This window comes from Phacochoerus africanus, chromosome 2 (assembly GCF_016906955.1).
Source record: "Phacochoerus africanus isolate WHEZ1 chromosome 2, ROS_Pafr_v1, whole genome shotgun sequence".
NCBI classification, from domain to species: Eukaryota; Metazoa; Chordata; class Mammalia; order Artiodactyla; family Suidae; genus Phacochoerus; species Phacochoerus africanus.
In genome coordinates, this window is record NC_062545.1 from 197,269,906 (window position 1) to 197,284,523 (window position 14,618).

Sequence of the window (14,618 nt, forward strand, 5' to 3'; positions counted from 1 at the left end):
GGGCTGATGAGGACACAATCCATTACCTCAATCTCTGTTGCTGTAAATTAATAAATCAAACTTGAAGCATAAAAACGGATGGAGAGCATATTTCCTTGACTACTTTTGAAAACTTTAAAGTACTCTCTGTTGCTAGGTCTTATGGAATATGCAAGCAAATACTCTAGTGTGTACCTAGCAGACATCTGAATTGTCCATATTCTGTGTTATTGGTTAAAATCAGGTGTATGTTTTAAAAATAAGAGTGAGAAAAGGCAGTATCTCAATAACTCACTTTTGATTCCAACTTCTGTGTTCTTTTCCCTAAACCATTCCACTTCTAAGCTAATATGAGAATTAGTCATCCCTGTTATGGGTTGTTTTTTGGCTTATCTTTCACACCTAGTCGTCTACTTTTCCATCTAAAGTAAGGAAAGAGGCACAATATCCCCTAGAAAAGGTTTGAATTTGCAGATATCTCAGTCAAGAATTAGGATTTAAGGAACTTGTGTGCTGGTTCCTGCTTTTGACCTCCTGGGGGACTTGGGATGTGGTGGTCTCTGACTCATTGTGGGGCAGAGGTGCGTGTATGCCATCTGACCCAATGCCTAGCACAGAGGAGGGGCTCTGCTAATGGCTGCTTTTGTTATTAGTTTTGTTATCACACAGAATTACTAGGATGTAAGTGAAATAATCTGTTGACAGCAAATGCATAGTGATACCTGGGCCCTCCTGAGCTGGAGTCTTAACTTTCCCATTGTAGAGCTATTGAAAATGTTATGATGGCATATTTTTAGTGTCAGAGTTAACTAGGAATGGTTACAGTCCTGATCTAAATACCAACAAACTTGAAAATAAGAATTTAAAACATATATTTACAAGAGAGGGAGGGCTGCAAGGCCCTTAGGGATAGTTTGAAGCATATTTTTAAACTATGAGATACATCCTTTCATAGGGTGTAGATTGGTTTAATGGGTCTTGAATAGCACACTAAAATTTGAAATAGAATAGGGTATATCTCAGTAGTAAGAGTGTTATCTGAGAAATTTTTTAGTTGTGTCTACATGTGTGTGAATACATTAACTCATTATGTAAAATTTTTTTTTTGGTCTTTTTAGGGCTGCACTTGTGGCACACGGAGGTTCCCAGGCCAGAGGTTGAATTGGAGCCACAGCTGCTGGCCTATGCCACAATCATAGCAACGTGGGATCTGAGCTGCGTCTGCAACCTACACCACAGCTAACAGCAATGCTGGATCATCAACCCACTGAGCGAGGCCAGGGACCGAAACCCGTAACCCCATGGTCACTAGTTAGGTTCGTCAGACACTGAGCCATGACAGGAACTCCCACTATGTAAAATTTCTTACTATGAGCTTCAATTAAAAAAGATTTGGAAAACATTGGTTCTGATGATTTCTAGACAAAGAAGACCTCCATCAGTAGGCCCTTTAATGTTTATGGTCCTTTTGTTTTGTAACTGTGGGATTCTCTTTCCTGGGATACTGAAAATTTCTTTAATAAAAAAATAATTACTATATTTTGACTTTTGTATGTACAGTAGGCATAAAATTTATGATCCTGAGGATGATATCATCCATTTGAGAAAACAAAAACAGCATATATGAAAGCATATATGAGGTATTTAGAGACGCATGTCATACTTAATTTCATGATATCAATTATATAAAGAGAGATCCCTACAAGAATCTATGAATAAATTTGTTTGTTGATATAATCAGCCAATTAACAAGCATATACCATGTGCCATACACTGTGTTAGTACTGGAGGATCAAGTAGAACTTACACTTCAACAGTCAGATATGCATTAATCATGTCATGATACAAATAGTTGTAAAATTTCAACTTTGATAAGGGCTGTGAGGGTAAGATACATCATATCTAAAATTATTAGGGATAACCTTGTCAGAAGGTCAGGGAAAGATTCACAAAGACTCTGATGGTTAAGATCTAAATAAAAGTACGTTTCAACCAGATGAAGAGGGAAAGGAATGATGCTCAGGCAGAGAGAATGCCAAGTTATAAGTTCTTTCTATGGTGGGAGAGAACTAAAAAAAACAGAAAGCAGGAGAACCAATGTGGCTACCATACTCAGGGCAAAGGGCAAAATGGTGAGGGTTGACACTTGACAGACTATGAGTCATTATAGGAAAAGTTGGAGCATTCTGAGAGCCATACTTAGCTATTGGTAGGAGTTAAGGCAGAGAGTGGACATGATCTGGCTGGATTTTGAAAACCCCTGCCTGGCTTCAGTGTGGATAATCCATTGAAGAGGATCTGAATAAACTAAACGAGTAGCTATTTAACATGGACTAGGGGAGAGATGATAGAAGTCTGGAGTTCAGAGATGATGGCGAGGGTCAAGAGAAATGTAGAGATTTGAAAGGGTTTTAGAGGATAAAAATCAGATTTGGCAGTAAATTAGATATGGGGTAATCTGAAGACTGCTGAAGGATGGCTCCCAGATTTCTGGCTCATATAATTGCATGGATGGTAATCTCATTCTCTAAGATAGGAAACACTGGAAAGGCATCTGATTTTGGGTCATAGGCATGTTCTACTGAGGTATAATAGGAGAGGTCAACCTGGATTCAACGAGGTAAGCAGCTGGGAGACTTGATCTAAGTGAAGAGTGGGGGGATGGAGGCACAGGGCTTCAGGGGCATAAGTGCATGTTAGTTTGAAAGCAGACTGCAAATCAGGATAAGTTAAGGCATGGAGACCACGTCACTAGCTGTGATCATTGCCACAGCTACTTGGTGGTGACATGGGGAGCATATGGGCTAGAGAGGGTAAACTGGCTAGGACCTGGCCTGGGCTAAGAGAGGAAAGAAGTTAATTTCTGATCATCATATGACATATTTACAATTGATATGAAACTATTATATACTTTAGAATAATTTATATTTTATGACATTTTTATAGGGATAAGCTCATTTTAATCTCTAATCACTGTATGTAAAAAGGAAAGGTAGTATTACCATTCTTTTTTTTCCTTGGCTGCACCCAAGGCATATGGAAATTCCTGGGCCAGGGATCAAGCCACAGCAGTGACCTACACCACAGGGTCCTTCAACCCACTGTGCTGGACCAGGAATTGAACCCAAGCCTGTGCAGCAGTCTGAGCAGCTGCAGTCTGATTCCTAACCCACTGTGCCACAGCAGGAACTCCGGTATTACCGTTCTTATAGCTAGGGTTCAGCTCAAATGCCACTGGTTTCCTAAAATTTGTGGTTCTCTGGCCCTTTGTCTATCTTGTGTTTTAAGTTTGAGGTAGACTATTTATTTATTTATTTGGGCTGCACCTGCAGCATATGGAAGTTCCCACAGGCTAGGGGTTGAATCAGAGCTGTAGCCACCAGCCTACACCACAGCCACAGAAACTTGAGATTTGAGCTGCATCTGTGGCCTACACTGCAGCTCATAGCAATGCTAGATACTTAACCCACTGAGGGAGGCCAGGGATCAAACCTGTGTCCTTATGGACACTATGGTGGATTCTTAACCCACTGAGCCACAAGGAAAATGCCATGCTTTATATGAAGTAAAACACAGATCTTAAATGTACAGTTCAATTAGTTTTGACAAATATATATACCTTTGTGATTTATGTCTCTATAAAGATAGAAAACAATGACCTTCCCCAGAAAGTTCCTTTTACCTCTTTCCTGTCAGTCCATCTATCATCCCACCTGCCTCAGAAATCATTGTTCTGATCCCTATCACTATATATTAACCTTGCCTGTATTTAAAATTCATGTGAATGAAATCATAGTTTCTGATTTCTTTCAATCTTCGTAATGTTTTTCAGATTAATTCATGTTAATCTATCAGTAGTTTGTTCTACTTTAGAGCTGAGTAATGTGTCTAGTATGAATATGCCACAATTTTTAAACTGTTTTCTTGCTGATGGACATTTGCTTTGTTTTCAATTTTTGGCTACTATGAATAAATCTTACGTGAACATTTTTCTACAAGTCTTTTTGTTAACATGCGTTTTTGGGAGTTTCCATTGTCGCACAGTAGAAACGAATATGACTAGTATCCATGAAGGTGCGGGTTCGATCCCTGGCCTTGCTCAGTGGGTCAGGATCCAGCGTTGCTGTGGCTGTGGTGTAGGCCTGCAGGTATAGTTCTGATTCCACTGCCTAGCCTGGGAACTTCCATGTGCTGTGAATGTGACCATAAAAAGCAAAACAACACTGAAAACAAACAGAAAAAACTAACCTGTGTCCTCCTGGAATAAAATGCCTAGGAGTGAAATTTCTACTGGAGTAAAATGCTTAGGAGTGAAATTTCTGGGTCATAGTTGAATGTTTATATAAAACTGTTTTCCAAAGTGATCATGCTATTTTATATTCTCTTTAGCCTTTTTAAAAGAGTTTCAGTGATTCCACATTTTTATAATTAGCCTGTACAACCACTCTCGTGTTTGAGCAGTGATTTTGCTTTTCATTTGCCTTTCCCTAATGTATGATGATGGTGAGCATCTTATTCTTGTTCTTATGGCCATAGTATATCTTCTTCTGTGAAATGTCTACTCGAGTCTTTTGCCCATTTTGTTAATTGAGTCATTTGCCCTTTGGTAGAGTTTTGGGGCATATTTTGGATAGGAATTCTTTCTTAGGTATCTGCCTTGTGAATCTTTCCTCCCAATCAGTGGATTCCCTTTTCATTTTCTTGATAGTGTTCTTAAATGAGCAGTTGATTTTAAGATGTCTAATTTATTTATCAATACTTTCTTTTATGGTGATTACTATATGTCTTAGAAATTTTTGTCTTCCTCAAATTTGCGAAGATTCCTCATATATTTTCTTTTTAGTTTTCACTTTTGTATTTAGAACCATGATGCATCTTAAGTTATTGTTTTGTGTGTGGTGTGAGGTAAGGGTCATGGTTCAGTTTTTGTTTATATGGATAGCTAGTTGTTTTAGCACAGTTCATTGAAGACTTACCTCTATTCATGAAACTGCCTTGGCACCTTTGCAAAAAATCAGTTGACCATTTATGCAAGGGTCTAATTCTGAATCTGTTTCATTGATCTGTTTGTCCTCACTCCAAATTCATTCCATGTTAATTACCATAGTTGTATATTTCTCCGACTTTGTTCTTCTTTTACAGATTTTATTTTGGGTAATTTATATTTTCACAAAATTAATTTATAGTAATTTATAGTTATTTTGTCAATTACTTCAAAAAAAGCCTTTTGGGGAGTTCCTTTCGTGGCACAGTGGTTAATGACTGACTAGCATCCACGCGGATGCAGGTTTGATTCCTGGCCCTGCTCAGTGGGCAAAGGATTCATCGTCACCATGAGCTGTGGTGTAGGTCACAGACGTGGCTCTGATGCTGCATTGCTGTGGTGGTGGCATAGGACAGAAGCTACAGCTCCAATTTGACCCCTAGCTTGGGAACCTCCATATGCTGTGAGCGCAGCCCTAAAAAAAAAAAAAAAAAAAAAAAGTGAAAAAAGCCTTTTGGTATTATCATTGGGGTTGTATTAAATTATAGACTCATTTACAGAGACCAAATGTCTTAAAATATCCAGTTTTTTGATTTGTGTGGCATAGCTCTCCATTTATTTAGGTATTCTTTTATTTATTTTTTATTTTTTGTGGGTGTTTTTATCTTTTTCTATGGCCGCACCCACAGCATATGGACGTTCCCAGGCTAGGGGTCTAATCAGAGCTATAGCTGCCTGCCTACACCACAGCCACAGCAACGTGGGATCCGAGCTGAGTCTGCGACCTACAGCACAGCATATGGCAATGCTCATGGCAACGCTGGATCCTTAACCCACTGAGAGAGGCCAGGGATCAAATCCTCAACCTCATGGTTCCTAGTCGGATTCCTTAACCACTGAGCCATGATGGGAACTCCTATTTAGGTATTCTTTAAGCAGTCCTTTTTTAGTTTTTACTTTTAGAGGTTTTGCATGTATTTTGCTAAATTTATTCCTAAGTTTTTAATACTTTTAAATGCTATTATAAGAGAAATTGTCTTTCATTTTCCAATTGTTTTTTAAAAATTTTATTGGAATATAGTTGACTTACAAATTTGTTAATTTTTAATGCTAGTTAATAGAAACAAAATAGACTTCTATGTTGACTTTATAAATTTATATTTTATTTATTAAATTTACTTAATAATTTCAGATGTTCTTTTGAGTATTCCTTAGGATTTCCTGTGTAAACAATCCTGTCATCTGAAAGCAGAAAAAAAATTTACATTTTCCTTTCCGTATTTATATCTTTTATATTTTTTCCTAATGGTTTCCCTCCCTCCCTCATTTTCTCCCTTCCTTCCTTTTAGTTCACTAGTTGGACCTCCAATAAAATGTTGAGTGTATGCGTTCCCGTGGTGGCGCAGTGGTTAACGAATCCGACTAGGAACCATGACAGTTGCGGGTTCGGTCCCTGCCTTTGCTCAGTGGGTTAACGATCCGGCGTTGCCGTGAGCTGTGGTGTAGGTTGCAGACGCGGCTGGGATCCCGCGTTGCTGTGGCTCTGGCGTGGGCCGGTGGCTACAGCTCCGATTCGACCCCTAGCCTGGGAACCTCCATATGCCCGCGGGAGCGGCCCAAGAAATAGCAACAACAACAAAAAAGACAAAAAAAAAATGTTCAGTGTAAGCGTTGACAGTATACATCATTGAGTTTTTCCTCATCTTAGGGAGAAAATATTCAAAATTCTAGCTTTAAAAATCTTACCTATCAGTTTTTTAGTAGCTATCTTCTATTGGTTTGAGGAAGTTTTGTTTTACCCTTAGTTTGCTCAGAGATTTTAATCATGAATGTAAATTTGCCAAATACTTATTTTCTGTGTCTAGTGAGATATAATCAAATGACTTTTTTCTTTATTCTCTTTATGTGATGAATTGCACTGATTTCATAATGATAAATCAACCTTAGATTCATGAGATAAACATTACTTGGTTATGATCTATTTTCTTTTTTATATATTGCTGGATTTTATTTGCCAATATTTTCTTCCAGATTTTTGCAATGACAGTCATAAGATCTACCAGTCAGGAATTCTTTTTTTTTTTTTTTTTTTTAATAGCCCTTGTCAGATTTTGGTATCATAATAATGCTAACTTGAAAAAACAAGTTAAGAAATGTTTCTTCACCTATTTTCTAAGAGAGTTTGTGTAATATTTGGGTTATGTCTTGTTTAAATATTTGAAAGAATTCAGTGAGCCCATCGCCATTTGGATCTTTAGTTTTCATTAAAAGATATTAAGCTATTCAGATTTTCCATTTCTTTTCGGTCAGTTTTTCTAGTTTTTTTTTTTTCAAAAATTTTATTTATTGCATCATGGTTTTAAACTTCTTGGCAAAAAATTATTTACGATGTACTTTTATTACCGTTTGCTATGTGTAATATAGCCAGTGATATCTCCTCTTTCATTTGTTGATGATGGTAATTTGTATTTTTGTTAAGGTTTACTCTTTGAATATTTTCTATTTCATTTATCTACATTCTGACCTTTATTTATTTCCTCCTACTTAATTTGGGTTTAATAGCTGTTATTTTCTAGTTTCTTCATATAAAAGTTTAGAGAATTGACTTGAAACCTTTCGTTAAAAAAAAGAACTTTAAAATGAAAAATTTCTCCCTAAGCACTGTATGCCATAAACTTTGCTATATTATTTCATTGTTTTCAATTAAAAAAATCTTCTACTTTTCTTTTGATTTCTTTTTTGACTTAGTGCTTTAGAAATGAATTGGGTGATAGCCAAATAGTATAGATTTTTCTAGGTAATTAAACAAATTGATTTCTGATGTAATTATTTTGAGGTCAGAAAATATACTCTATGTAATTTCAATATTTTGGAACTTATTTACACTTTTTGTGCCTCAAAGTCAGTTATGTCTTGTGAAATTTCTAAATGCACTGGAAAAGAATGTATATTCTGTAGTGCAGTGTGGGGTGTTCTATAAATGTCAGCTTGAGTTGGTTGATAGTGTTGATGTCATTCAAATATTCTATATCCTCAATTATTTCTTCATGTGGTTGTTCTGTTAGTTAAGGAAGATTAAAATCTCCTATTATTACTGTGAAATTGTCTAATTATCATTCTTTTTATTTTTACTTCATACATCTTGAAGTACTTTTGTTACTTTTATATACATTTGGGAGTATTATGTCTTCTTAATGAATTGATTCCTTTATTAGTAACTGCCCCTCTTTATTACCCCTTGTCTTTAACTGCTTTATTTTGTATTATTATGGCTACACTTTCATATGCTTAGTATTTGAGCAGTGTATTTTCCTCACACTTATGCTTAAAATCTCTCTCTTAAAACAGTAGACTATTAATTTCTTTTCTTTTTTTAAAAAAAAACAGTCTGAAAATTTCTTTTAATCAATGTGTTTGTTCCATTTACATAAATATAACGCTTGATATAGTTGGATTTAGGGCTACCATCCTATGGTTTATCTTCCACTTGTCCCATCTATTTTTTGTTTTTCCCTTCTTAACTTTTTTGGTGAAGGTTACTATTATTATTATTTTCTTCAACTAAAATACCAATTGCATTTGTTTTAGTATGATTCTTCTGACAGTGATTTCTCTTAGCTTTTATTTCCGAATATATTTATTTAATCTTCAATTTTGACAGATATCTTTGCTCTTTATAAAAAAAATCTAAGTTGATAAATATTTTTGTCTCAGTATATAAAAGATGTTATTCCATTGATTTCTGGAGTCCTTTGTTTTTCATGCTTTGTATGCTGTAATTATTAAATCTCTTTCCTGCCCAACATACAGGCATATATATAGTGTGTCTTTTTTATGATGTTCAAAATTTTTTTCTTAATTTTTGTTTTTAGCAGTTTACTATCATCTTCCTACTGTCTTTCTTTGTGTTTATTTTGCTTGAAGTTTACTAAGCTAAGCTATCTATGTTGCAATTATTAATGTTTTTTGAGAAATTTTATTTATCATGTATTCAGATAATATTTGTACCCTATTCTATATTTTTTTCAGACTCAACCATATATATTTTATATGATATTGTCCCAGGACATCTTTTCAGTTTTTCTCCTTTTGCTTCAGTTTGCAATAATTTGCCTTGAAATGTATTAAAAATGTGCTTTCGTTTTTAGTATCTGATGTATTGTTAAAACTATTAAATGAATTTTTTTATTTCAGAGATTGCATTGCTTATTTCTGTGTTCTGTTTTCAACCTCTCTTTTATTGACTATTTTTTCTTGATTATTGTTACAGTCTGTTTCTTTGAATGCCTAATCATTTTGAATTGTATACTGGACATAGTGTTGGTACAATGTAGAGATTTTAGATTTCATTATTTTCCTCTAAAGATTTTATTTTATTTAAGCAGGTAGTTAAATAGTGGTGGGTCACGCTTAATCACAATTTTATCTTTTTCGTGTGTGTGTGTGTGTCTATTTTCTGCATTTTTGATTTTAGCCCCTAAGTAACAACCCTTTATTCTGGTACTTGTTTTTTTATTCCTGAAGCAAGGCCTTCTGTGTAATAAGTGGAAAGCTCAAGGTATTTACCAGCCTTCTCTAACTTGAATAGGACCTGATCAAAATTTGTCCTTGGAAGCTGGTGAAATTTCTCTCTACCTCTTTAGCCTTCTAGTCCTTGTTACACTAGATGAGTTCCTGCATCCTGGACATGCAGTTTAGATCACAGAATTTGAGATGGATTTATACACAGGTTTATGGCTCCATATTTAAAGAATCTCATCTTCAAGCTGCTTTGGCAGTCCCAAATTGTGACCTTTGACTCTTTAGCCTTTAGGGACTTTCCTACTTGAGCTGTGTTACCCATGAACTATACAAAATAGGAAGTGCTATCAGGTGAATGGACAGTTAAATGGATATCTCACCCAAGGTATCTTCTTTTTTCAAGGATTTGTCTTTTTCAGTTTCTATCCACTTTTTTTTTTCTTTTTACATACCTTCAGTGTATGGAAATGCTGGGCTAAGGGTTGAATTAGAGTTATGGTTGCAGCCTATGCTGAAGCTTGTAGCAACACTGGATTCTTAACACACTGAGGCAGGCCAAAGATTGAATCCATATCCTCACAGAGACAACATTGGGTCCTTAACCTGCAGAGCCACATTGGGAACTCCTAACTTGTAGCTGTTTTAGTGCCTTGAAAATATTTTTTTCCATATGTTGGCCTATGCTTCTTGACATAGCATCTATTCTGAAAAATTATAATTGGTTACATTTTGTTTTTCTTAATATATAAGTTTTTTAGAGTAAAGGGTATATTTTATTGATCTTTATTTTATACCATTGTCTGATTCAGAGTGTTGCTTTTGGCTTAGCACCTACTTAGTAATGAATTGCTTTATTATATGAAGGCTAACTGTGAGTCAGTATTTAAAGTCTTCTACTCATAAGTTAATTTCTCTTTCTAGTATACTACTCTGAACATGAATTCAAAGGACATTTTTTTAGATAGATATTTTGAAGTATAGTATTCCCTTAAAAATTTACTCTTAAAATATTTATTTTAAAAATAATTTTTTATTTTATATTTTAATATTATTTTAATTTTAATTCATTATAATGTTGACATGCTTATCATCTGATCTACTAAATTGCTAAAGTTACTGCTTATAATTGTTGGGTTTTAAATCTGGTATATGACAAAATATATTATTCTTTGTATTAATTTTTATACCTAAAGTAAAACCCCTTCTCCATGCAAAATAGACTGGAGATGTTTCTTTTATTTAAAATAATGGTAGTTTCCAAATTCTTTGTAGCATGTGATTGAAAATGATATCTTTGAATAATATTATTTTTGAAAAGGACTTTATTTTAAAATGTTATTTTAAATTAGACTTCTGTAGATCAACCGAATGAACAAAGAATTTATCCTATCATGTCAAAATTACATTAATAGAATTTTTGAAGGAGTCATCCAAATATGCCTCTGTTAAGTTTAATATTCTCAATTTGTGGAGAAGTGGCTGTAGCCCTAACCTTAATAAATTAAACTGTTTTTAGGTGTAATATTAGAGTATAATAAATTATTAACATTTATTTAACACTAAGTGTACTTTCTTTTTCTAGCGTAGTATTTACTTGAATGCAAAGAATATTGTAAACTGGCTTCTTTTAGTGGAGTTTTTAGTTTATATGCAAATCTGTACTCACTGCAGATCATGCTAAACTGAGAAAGTCAATTTCAACAATAGGTTTTATTATTTGTACCATAACAAACCATACTTGCATTTGTCTATTTTTGTGAATTTGTCTTTTTGGTATTTGAAGAAGTACATTGTTAAATGAAGCTAAAAAAAACCCTTCCCTTTTCTTCTTTCTTCTTTAGAATCGAGTTTCTTACTGGGAAATGCCCAGATTGTGGATTGGCCTGTAGTTTATAGTAATGATGGTTTTTGCAAACTCTCTGGGTATCATCGAGCTGACGTCATGCAGAAAAGTAGCACATGCAGGTAGGTAACAGAACAGCTCAGGAATATTTTCTGAAGTTTAACTAAATGTTGAATGTTATTAAAGGCTTAGACTTAGACTTGCTGTGATATCATGATTTGTAATAAGAAATATACATTTGTTTTCCTCCCAGTTCCTGGCACAGAGATCCCCAAACCCTTGGGATTTCTTGTGATGTGTTATGTTGATGAGGTGGCTTTAGAAAGCCTAAGGATAATCTAAGGATATGTTTAGATACTGGGGGAACCAACCGTGCAATTAGTTCTACACCCTCTTCCCAACCTCCTAGAGGGAGGCTAGAAGGCTAATCAAGATCAATGGGCAGTGATCTAATTAATTATGACTGTGTAATGAAGCCTCCATAAAAATTTAAAGTACAGGGTTCAAAGACCTTTCAGTTTAGGCAGCATTTGGAAGTGCTGGGATAGTGGCGTGGACATGGAGCTTCGAGTTCTTTCCCCATACCTTCCCTTATGTATCTCTTCCATCTGGCTGCTTCTGAGTTACACCCTTTTACAATAAACTAGTAATCTAATAAGTAAAGTGTTTCTCTGAGCTCTGTGAGTCATTATAGCAAATTATTTGAACCAAATGAAAACTTGTGGGAATCTCTTATTTATAGCTGGTGGTCCAAAGTACATAACAACCTGTGCTTGTAAGTGGTGTCTGAAGTCTCAGGAGTGTGTCATGGGAACTTCCAGTCTATATTAGGTGTATCAGAAGCATAGGAAACAACCTAGGCTTATGACCGTTGTCTAAAGTCTTGTAGGATTTAACCTGTGGAATCTGATGCCATCTCCAGGTAGATAGTGTCAGAATTGAGTTGACTCATAGGGCACCTAGCTGGTGTCCCTAGAATTGCTTGATGTTTGTGTAGGGAAACTGGCCCCCTGCCCCCCTGCCATTGGAACTGGTACCAGAACCTATTGACTCACATACAAAACTATAGGGAAAAGTTATAGTAGAAAATTAAAAAGACTAAATTGTCAATATAGTTTAAGAGCCACTGGTGAGAACTTTTGCAAAGAAATATTTTTGCATAGTGATGAATTTTTTAATTCATTCAATACATGTATTTTTTTTTGATCACTCTCTGTGAGCCAGGAACTATTCTTGGTGCCAAGTAATCAAAGAATCATCCTATATTGGAGGATCATTGATGTCATCAGAATTTCTTGAGTTGCTAAAACTATCTTGAGCAAAGTAGGGGCAACAACCCTAACCAAGTAGGACTTTTTTTTGAACATTTAAAAGAAATCAAATTAAAATTCTTTCATTCTGTGTAAATACTTTGTCATGTTGGTACATTTTACCATTGCTATTTTGTTTGACTTATGTAAAAGAGAATCTGGCATTTATATTATTTATAACAATTCTTTTAAAACATGCCATATCTGTGAGCTTAAAGAGAGCATTACCAAAAAAGATCATAAGAAAGAAAAGGAAACTCTATATAAAGAACCAATTTAGAACTGAAAACTTTTCATAATATTTCAGTAAGGCCAGATGGGATGTATTTTCCTTGGGTTAATTTTTCGTTAAAGCTCACACTTAACTGAATACCAAAGTCATGTTATTTTAGAACTACAAGGGATCTGAATTATTTTCTATTCTTTATTTTTCAGAGGAAAAAACTGAGGTAGAATTAGGTTAAAGAATTTGCCTAGGGAAACAGGTGATTGATTTATCTTTTTTCAACCTATTTCTGCTGAGAAACATTTTATACACACACACACACACACACACACACATACATACATACATATGCACATACATACATACATATATATATTCTTCATCTTCATGGAGGGCAGTGATTTCATCTTATACCAGTGAGTTTAAACCTGACTGTACATAGGCATCGCTTAGAGAGGTTTTGCAAAACATAAATTCTCTGACCTCACCTTAAACTTATTGCATCAGAATCACCCTAGGTAGGTAGTTGGGGGCAGGAATCAGTTCTTTTAAGTAGCAACTTAGATGATTCTGATGCTTAGCTAGGTTTGAGAAAACTGCTCAAACATCCTCTTGCTCCAGTGATCCTCATTTTCTTTCTCCCATGCTCACATTTAGTCTTCACTTTGAGGTCTGAAATTGAAAAATGAGAATGATGAAGCTCCCTTTGGTAGTACTGATATTTCTTGTGCCTCTTTATCTTCTGGGTAGATGTTGGCTCTTAGACCAGCACTGTCACTGAGATGTCTGTTCTGAGTTGTGGGTGGTTAAGATTTGTATTGAGTGTTTCTGCTCCCATCTGTCTTAGCAAGGTCTAGGTTAGGTAAAGGTCAGTTTTATGGCAGACCTCACCTGTGGATCGGGCTCTGTAGAAAATTCCAGGATATGTAGATGCTTCTCCCATGCCCATTTCCTCTTCATAGACTGTGGATGTCCCATCATTACACCAGGTCTGTTTCAGGTTACTATCTTCTACCTGAAGGTGTGATTCCCTCAACTAGAGATATCCTGCCCCCCGCCCTTTGACGTCCCATAGTTCATCATTTGACATCATCATCTAGCTTTAAACTAGTTTTTCTCATCCCTTGGGTTTTCATTGCTGTTGCCTTTGTTGTCATTTTTCAAATGTATTGCTCTTCATAGTTGGATATATTGTAAAATCCTGCTCCCATCTCTTCATATTTCTCATATATTTGCCCCTATACCCCAGCCTCTTCTCTTTGGCATGTGCAATTTTTCCTATAAAAGGCACATTAAAAAATACAGGCATGTTGTAGTTGTAATTTTATCCCCTTAAAGAGTTATTTTTCGCTCCTACCACTAGTGCTAGATTATAAATTCCTGGAGGGTAAGGATTCCACCTGTTCCCTTTTGTGTGCACTACAGGATACAGCATTTTATGTCACTGTTTGTTGAATTGTTTGGCTTGTTTTGTGATAAATTCTAACCTAGGTCTCCCCTGTTTCTGTATAACATGCTTTTATTTATTGTATTTCATTCCAAGTGTGGTGATATTTGAGGTGGGTGAGAGAACAGAGAGCTTTGGACTATGTTATACCTTTTCATTGTGGGAAGAAGTATGCAAATTTCCCCTCAACTCTTCTTCACTATTATTAGAAACAGTATTTTCAAAACAATAATATTTAAAAAATTATTGAAGTATATATAGTTGATTTACAATATTGGTTTTAGGTATACAACATAGTGATTTGAATT

General features: G+C 35.2%; 1 protein-coding gene across 2 annotated transcripts in view; it reads left to right on the plus strand.

The window, feature by feature from the left end:
* KCNH5 (potassium voltage-gated channel subfamily H member 5) overlaps window positions 1-14,618 on the plus strand; it is a 285,985-nt gene that overhangs the window by 19,005 nt on the left and 252,362 nt on the right. For both annotated transcript variants that reach the window (XM_047769508.1, XM_047769509.1), the window contains exon 2: window positions 11,326-11,449. In XM_047769508.1, coding sequence (XP_047625464.1) covers window positions 11,326-11,449 — 124 coding nt within the window. The remainder of the gene's footprint in view (window positions 1-11,325; window positions 11,450-14,618) is intronic.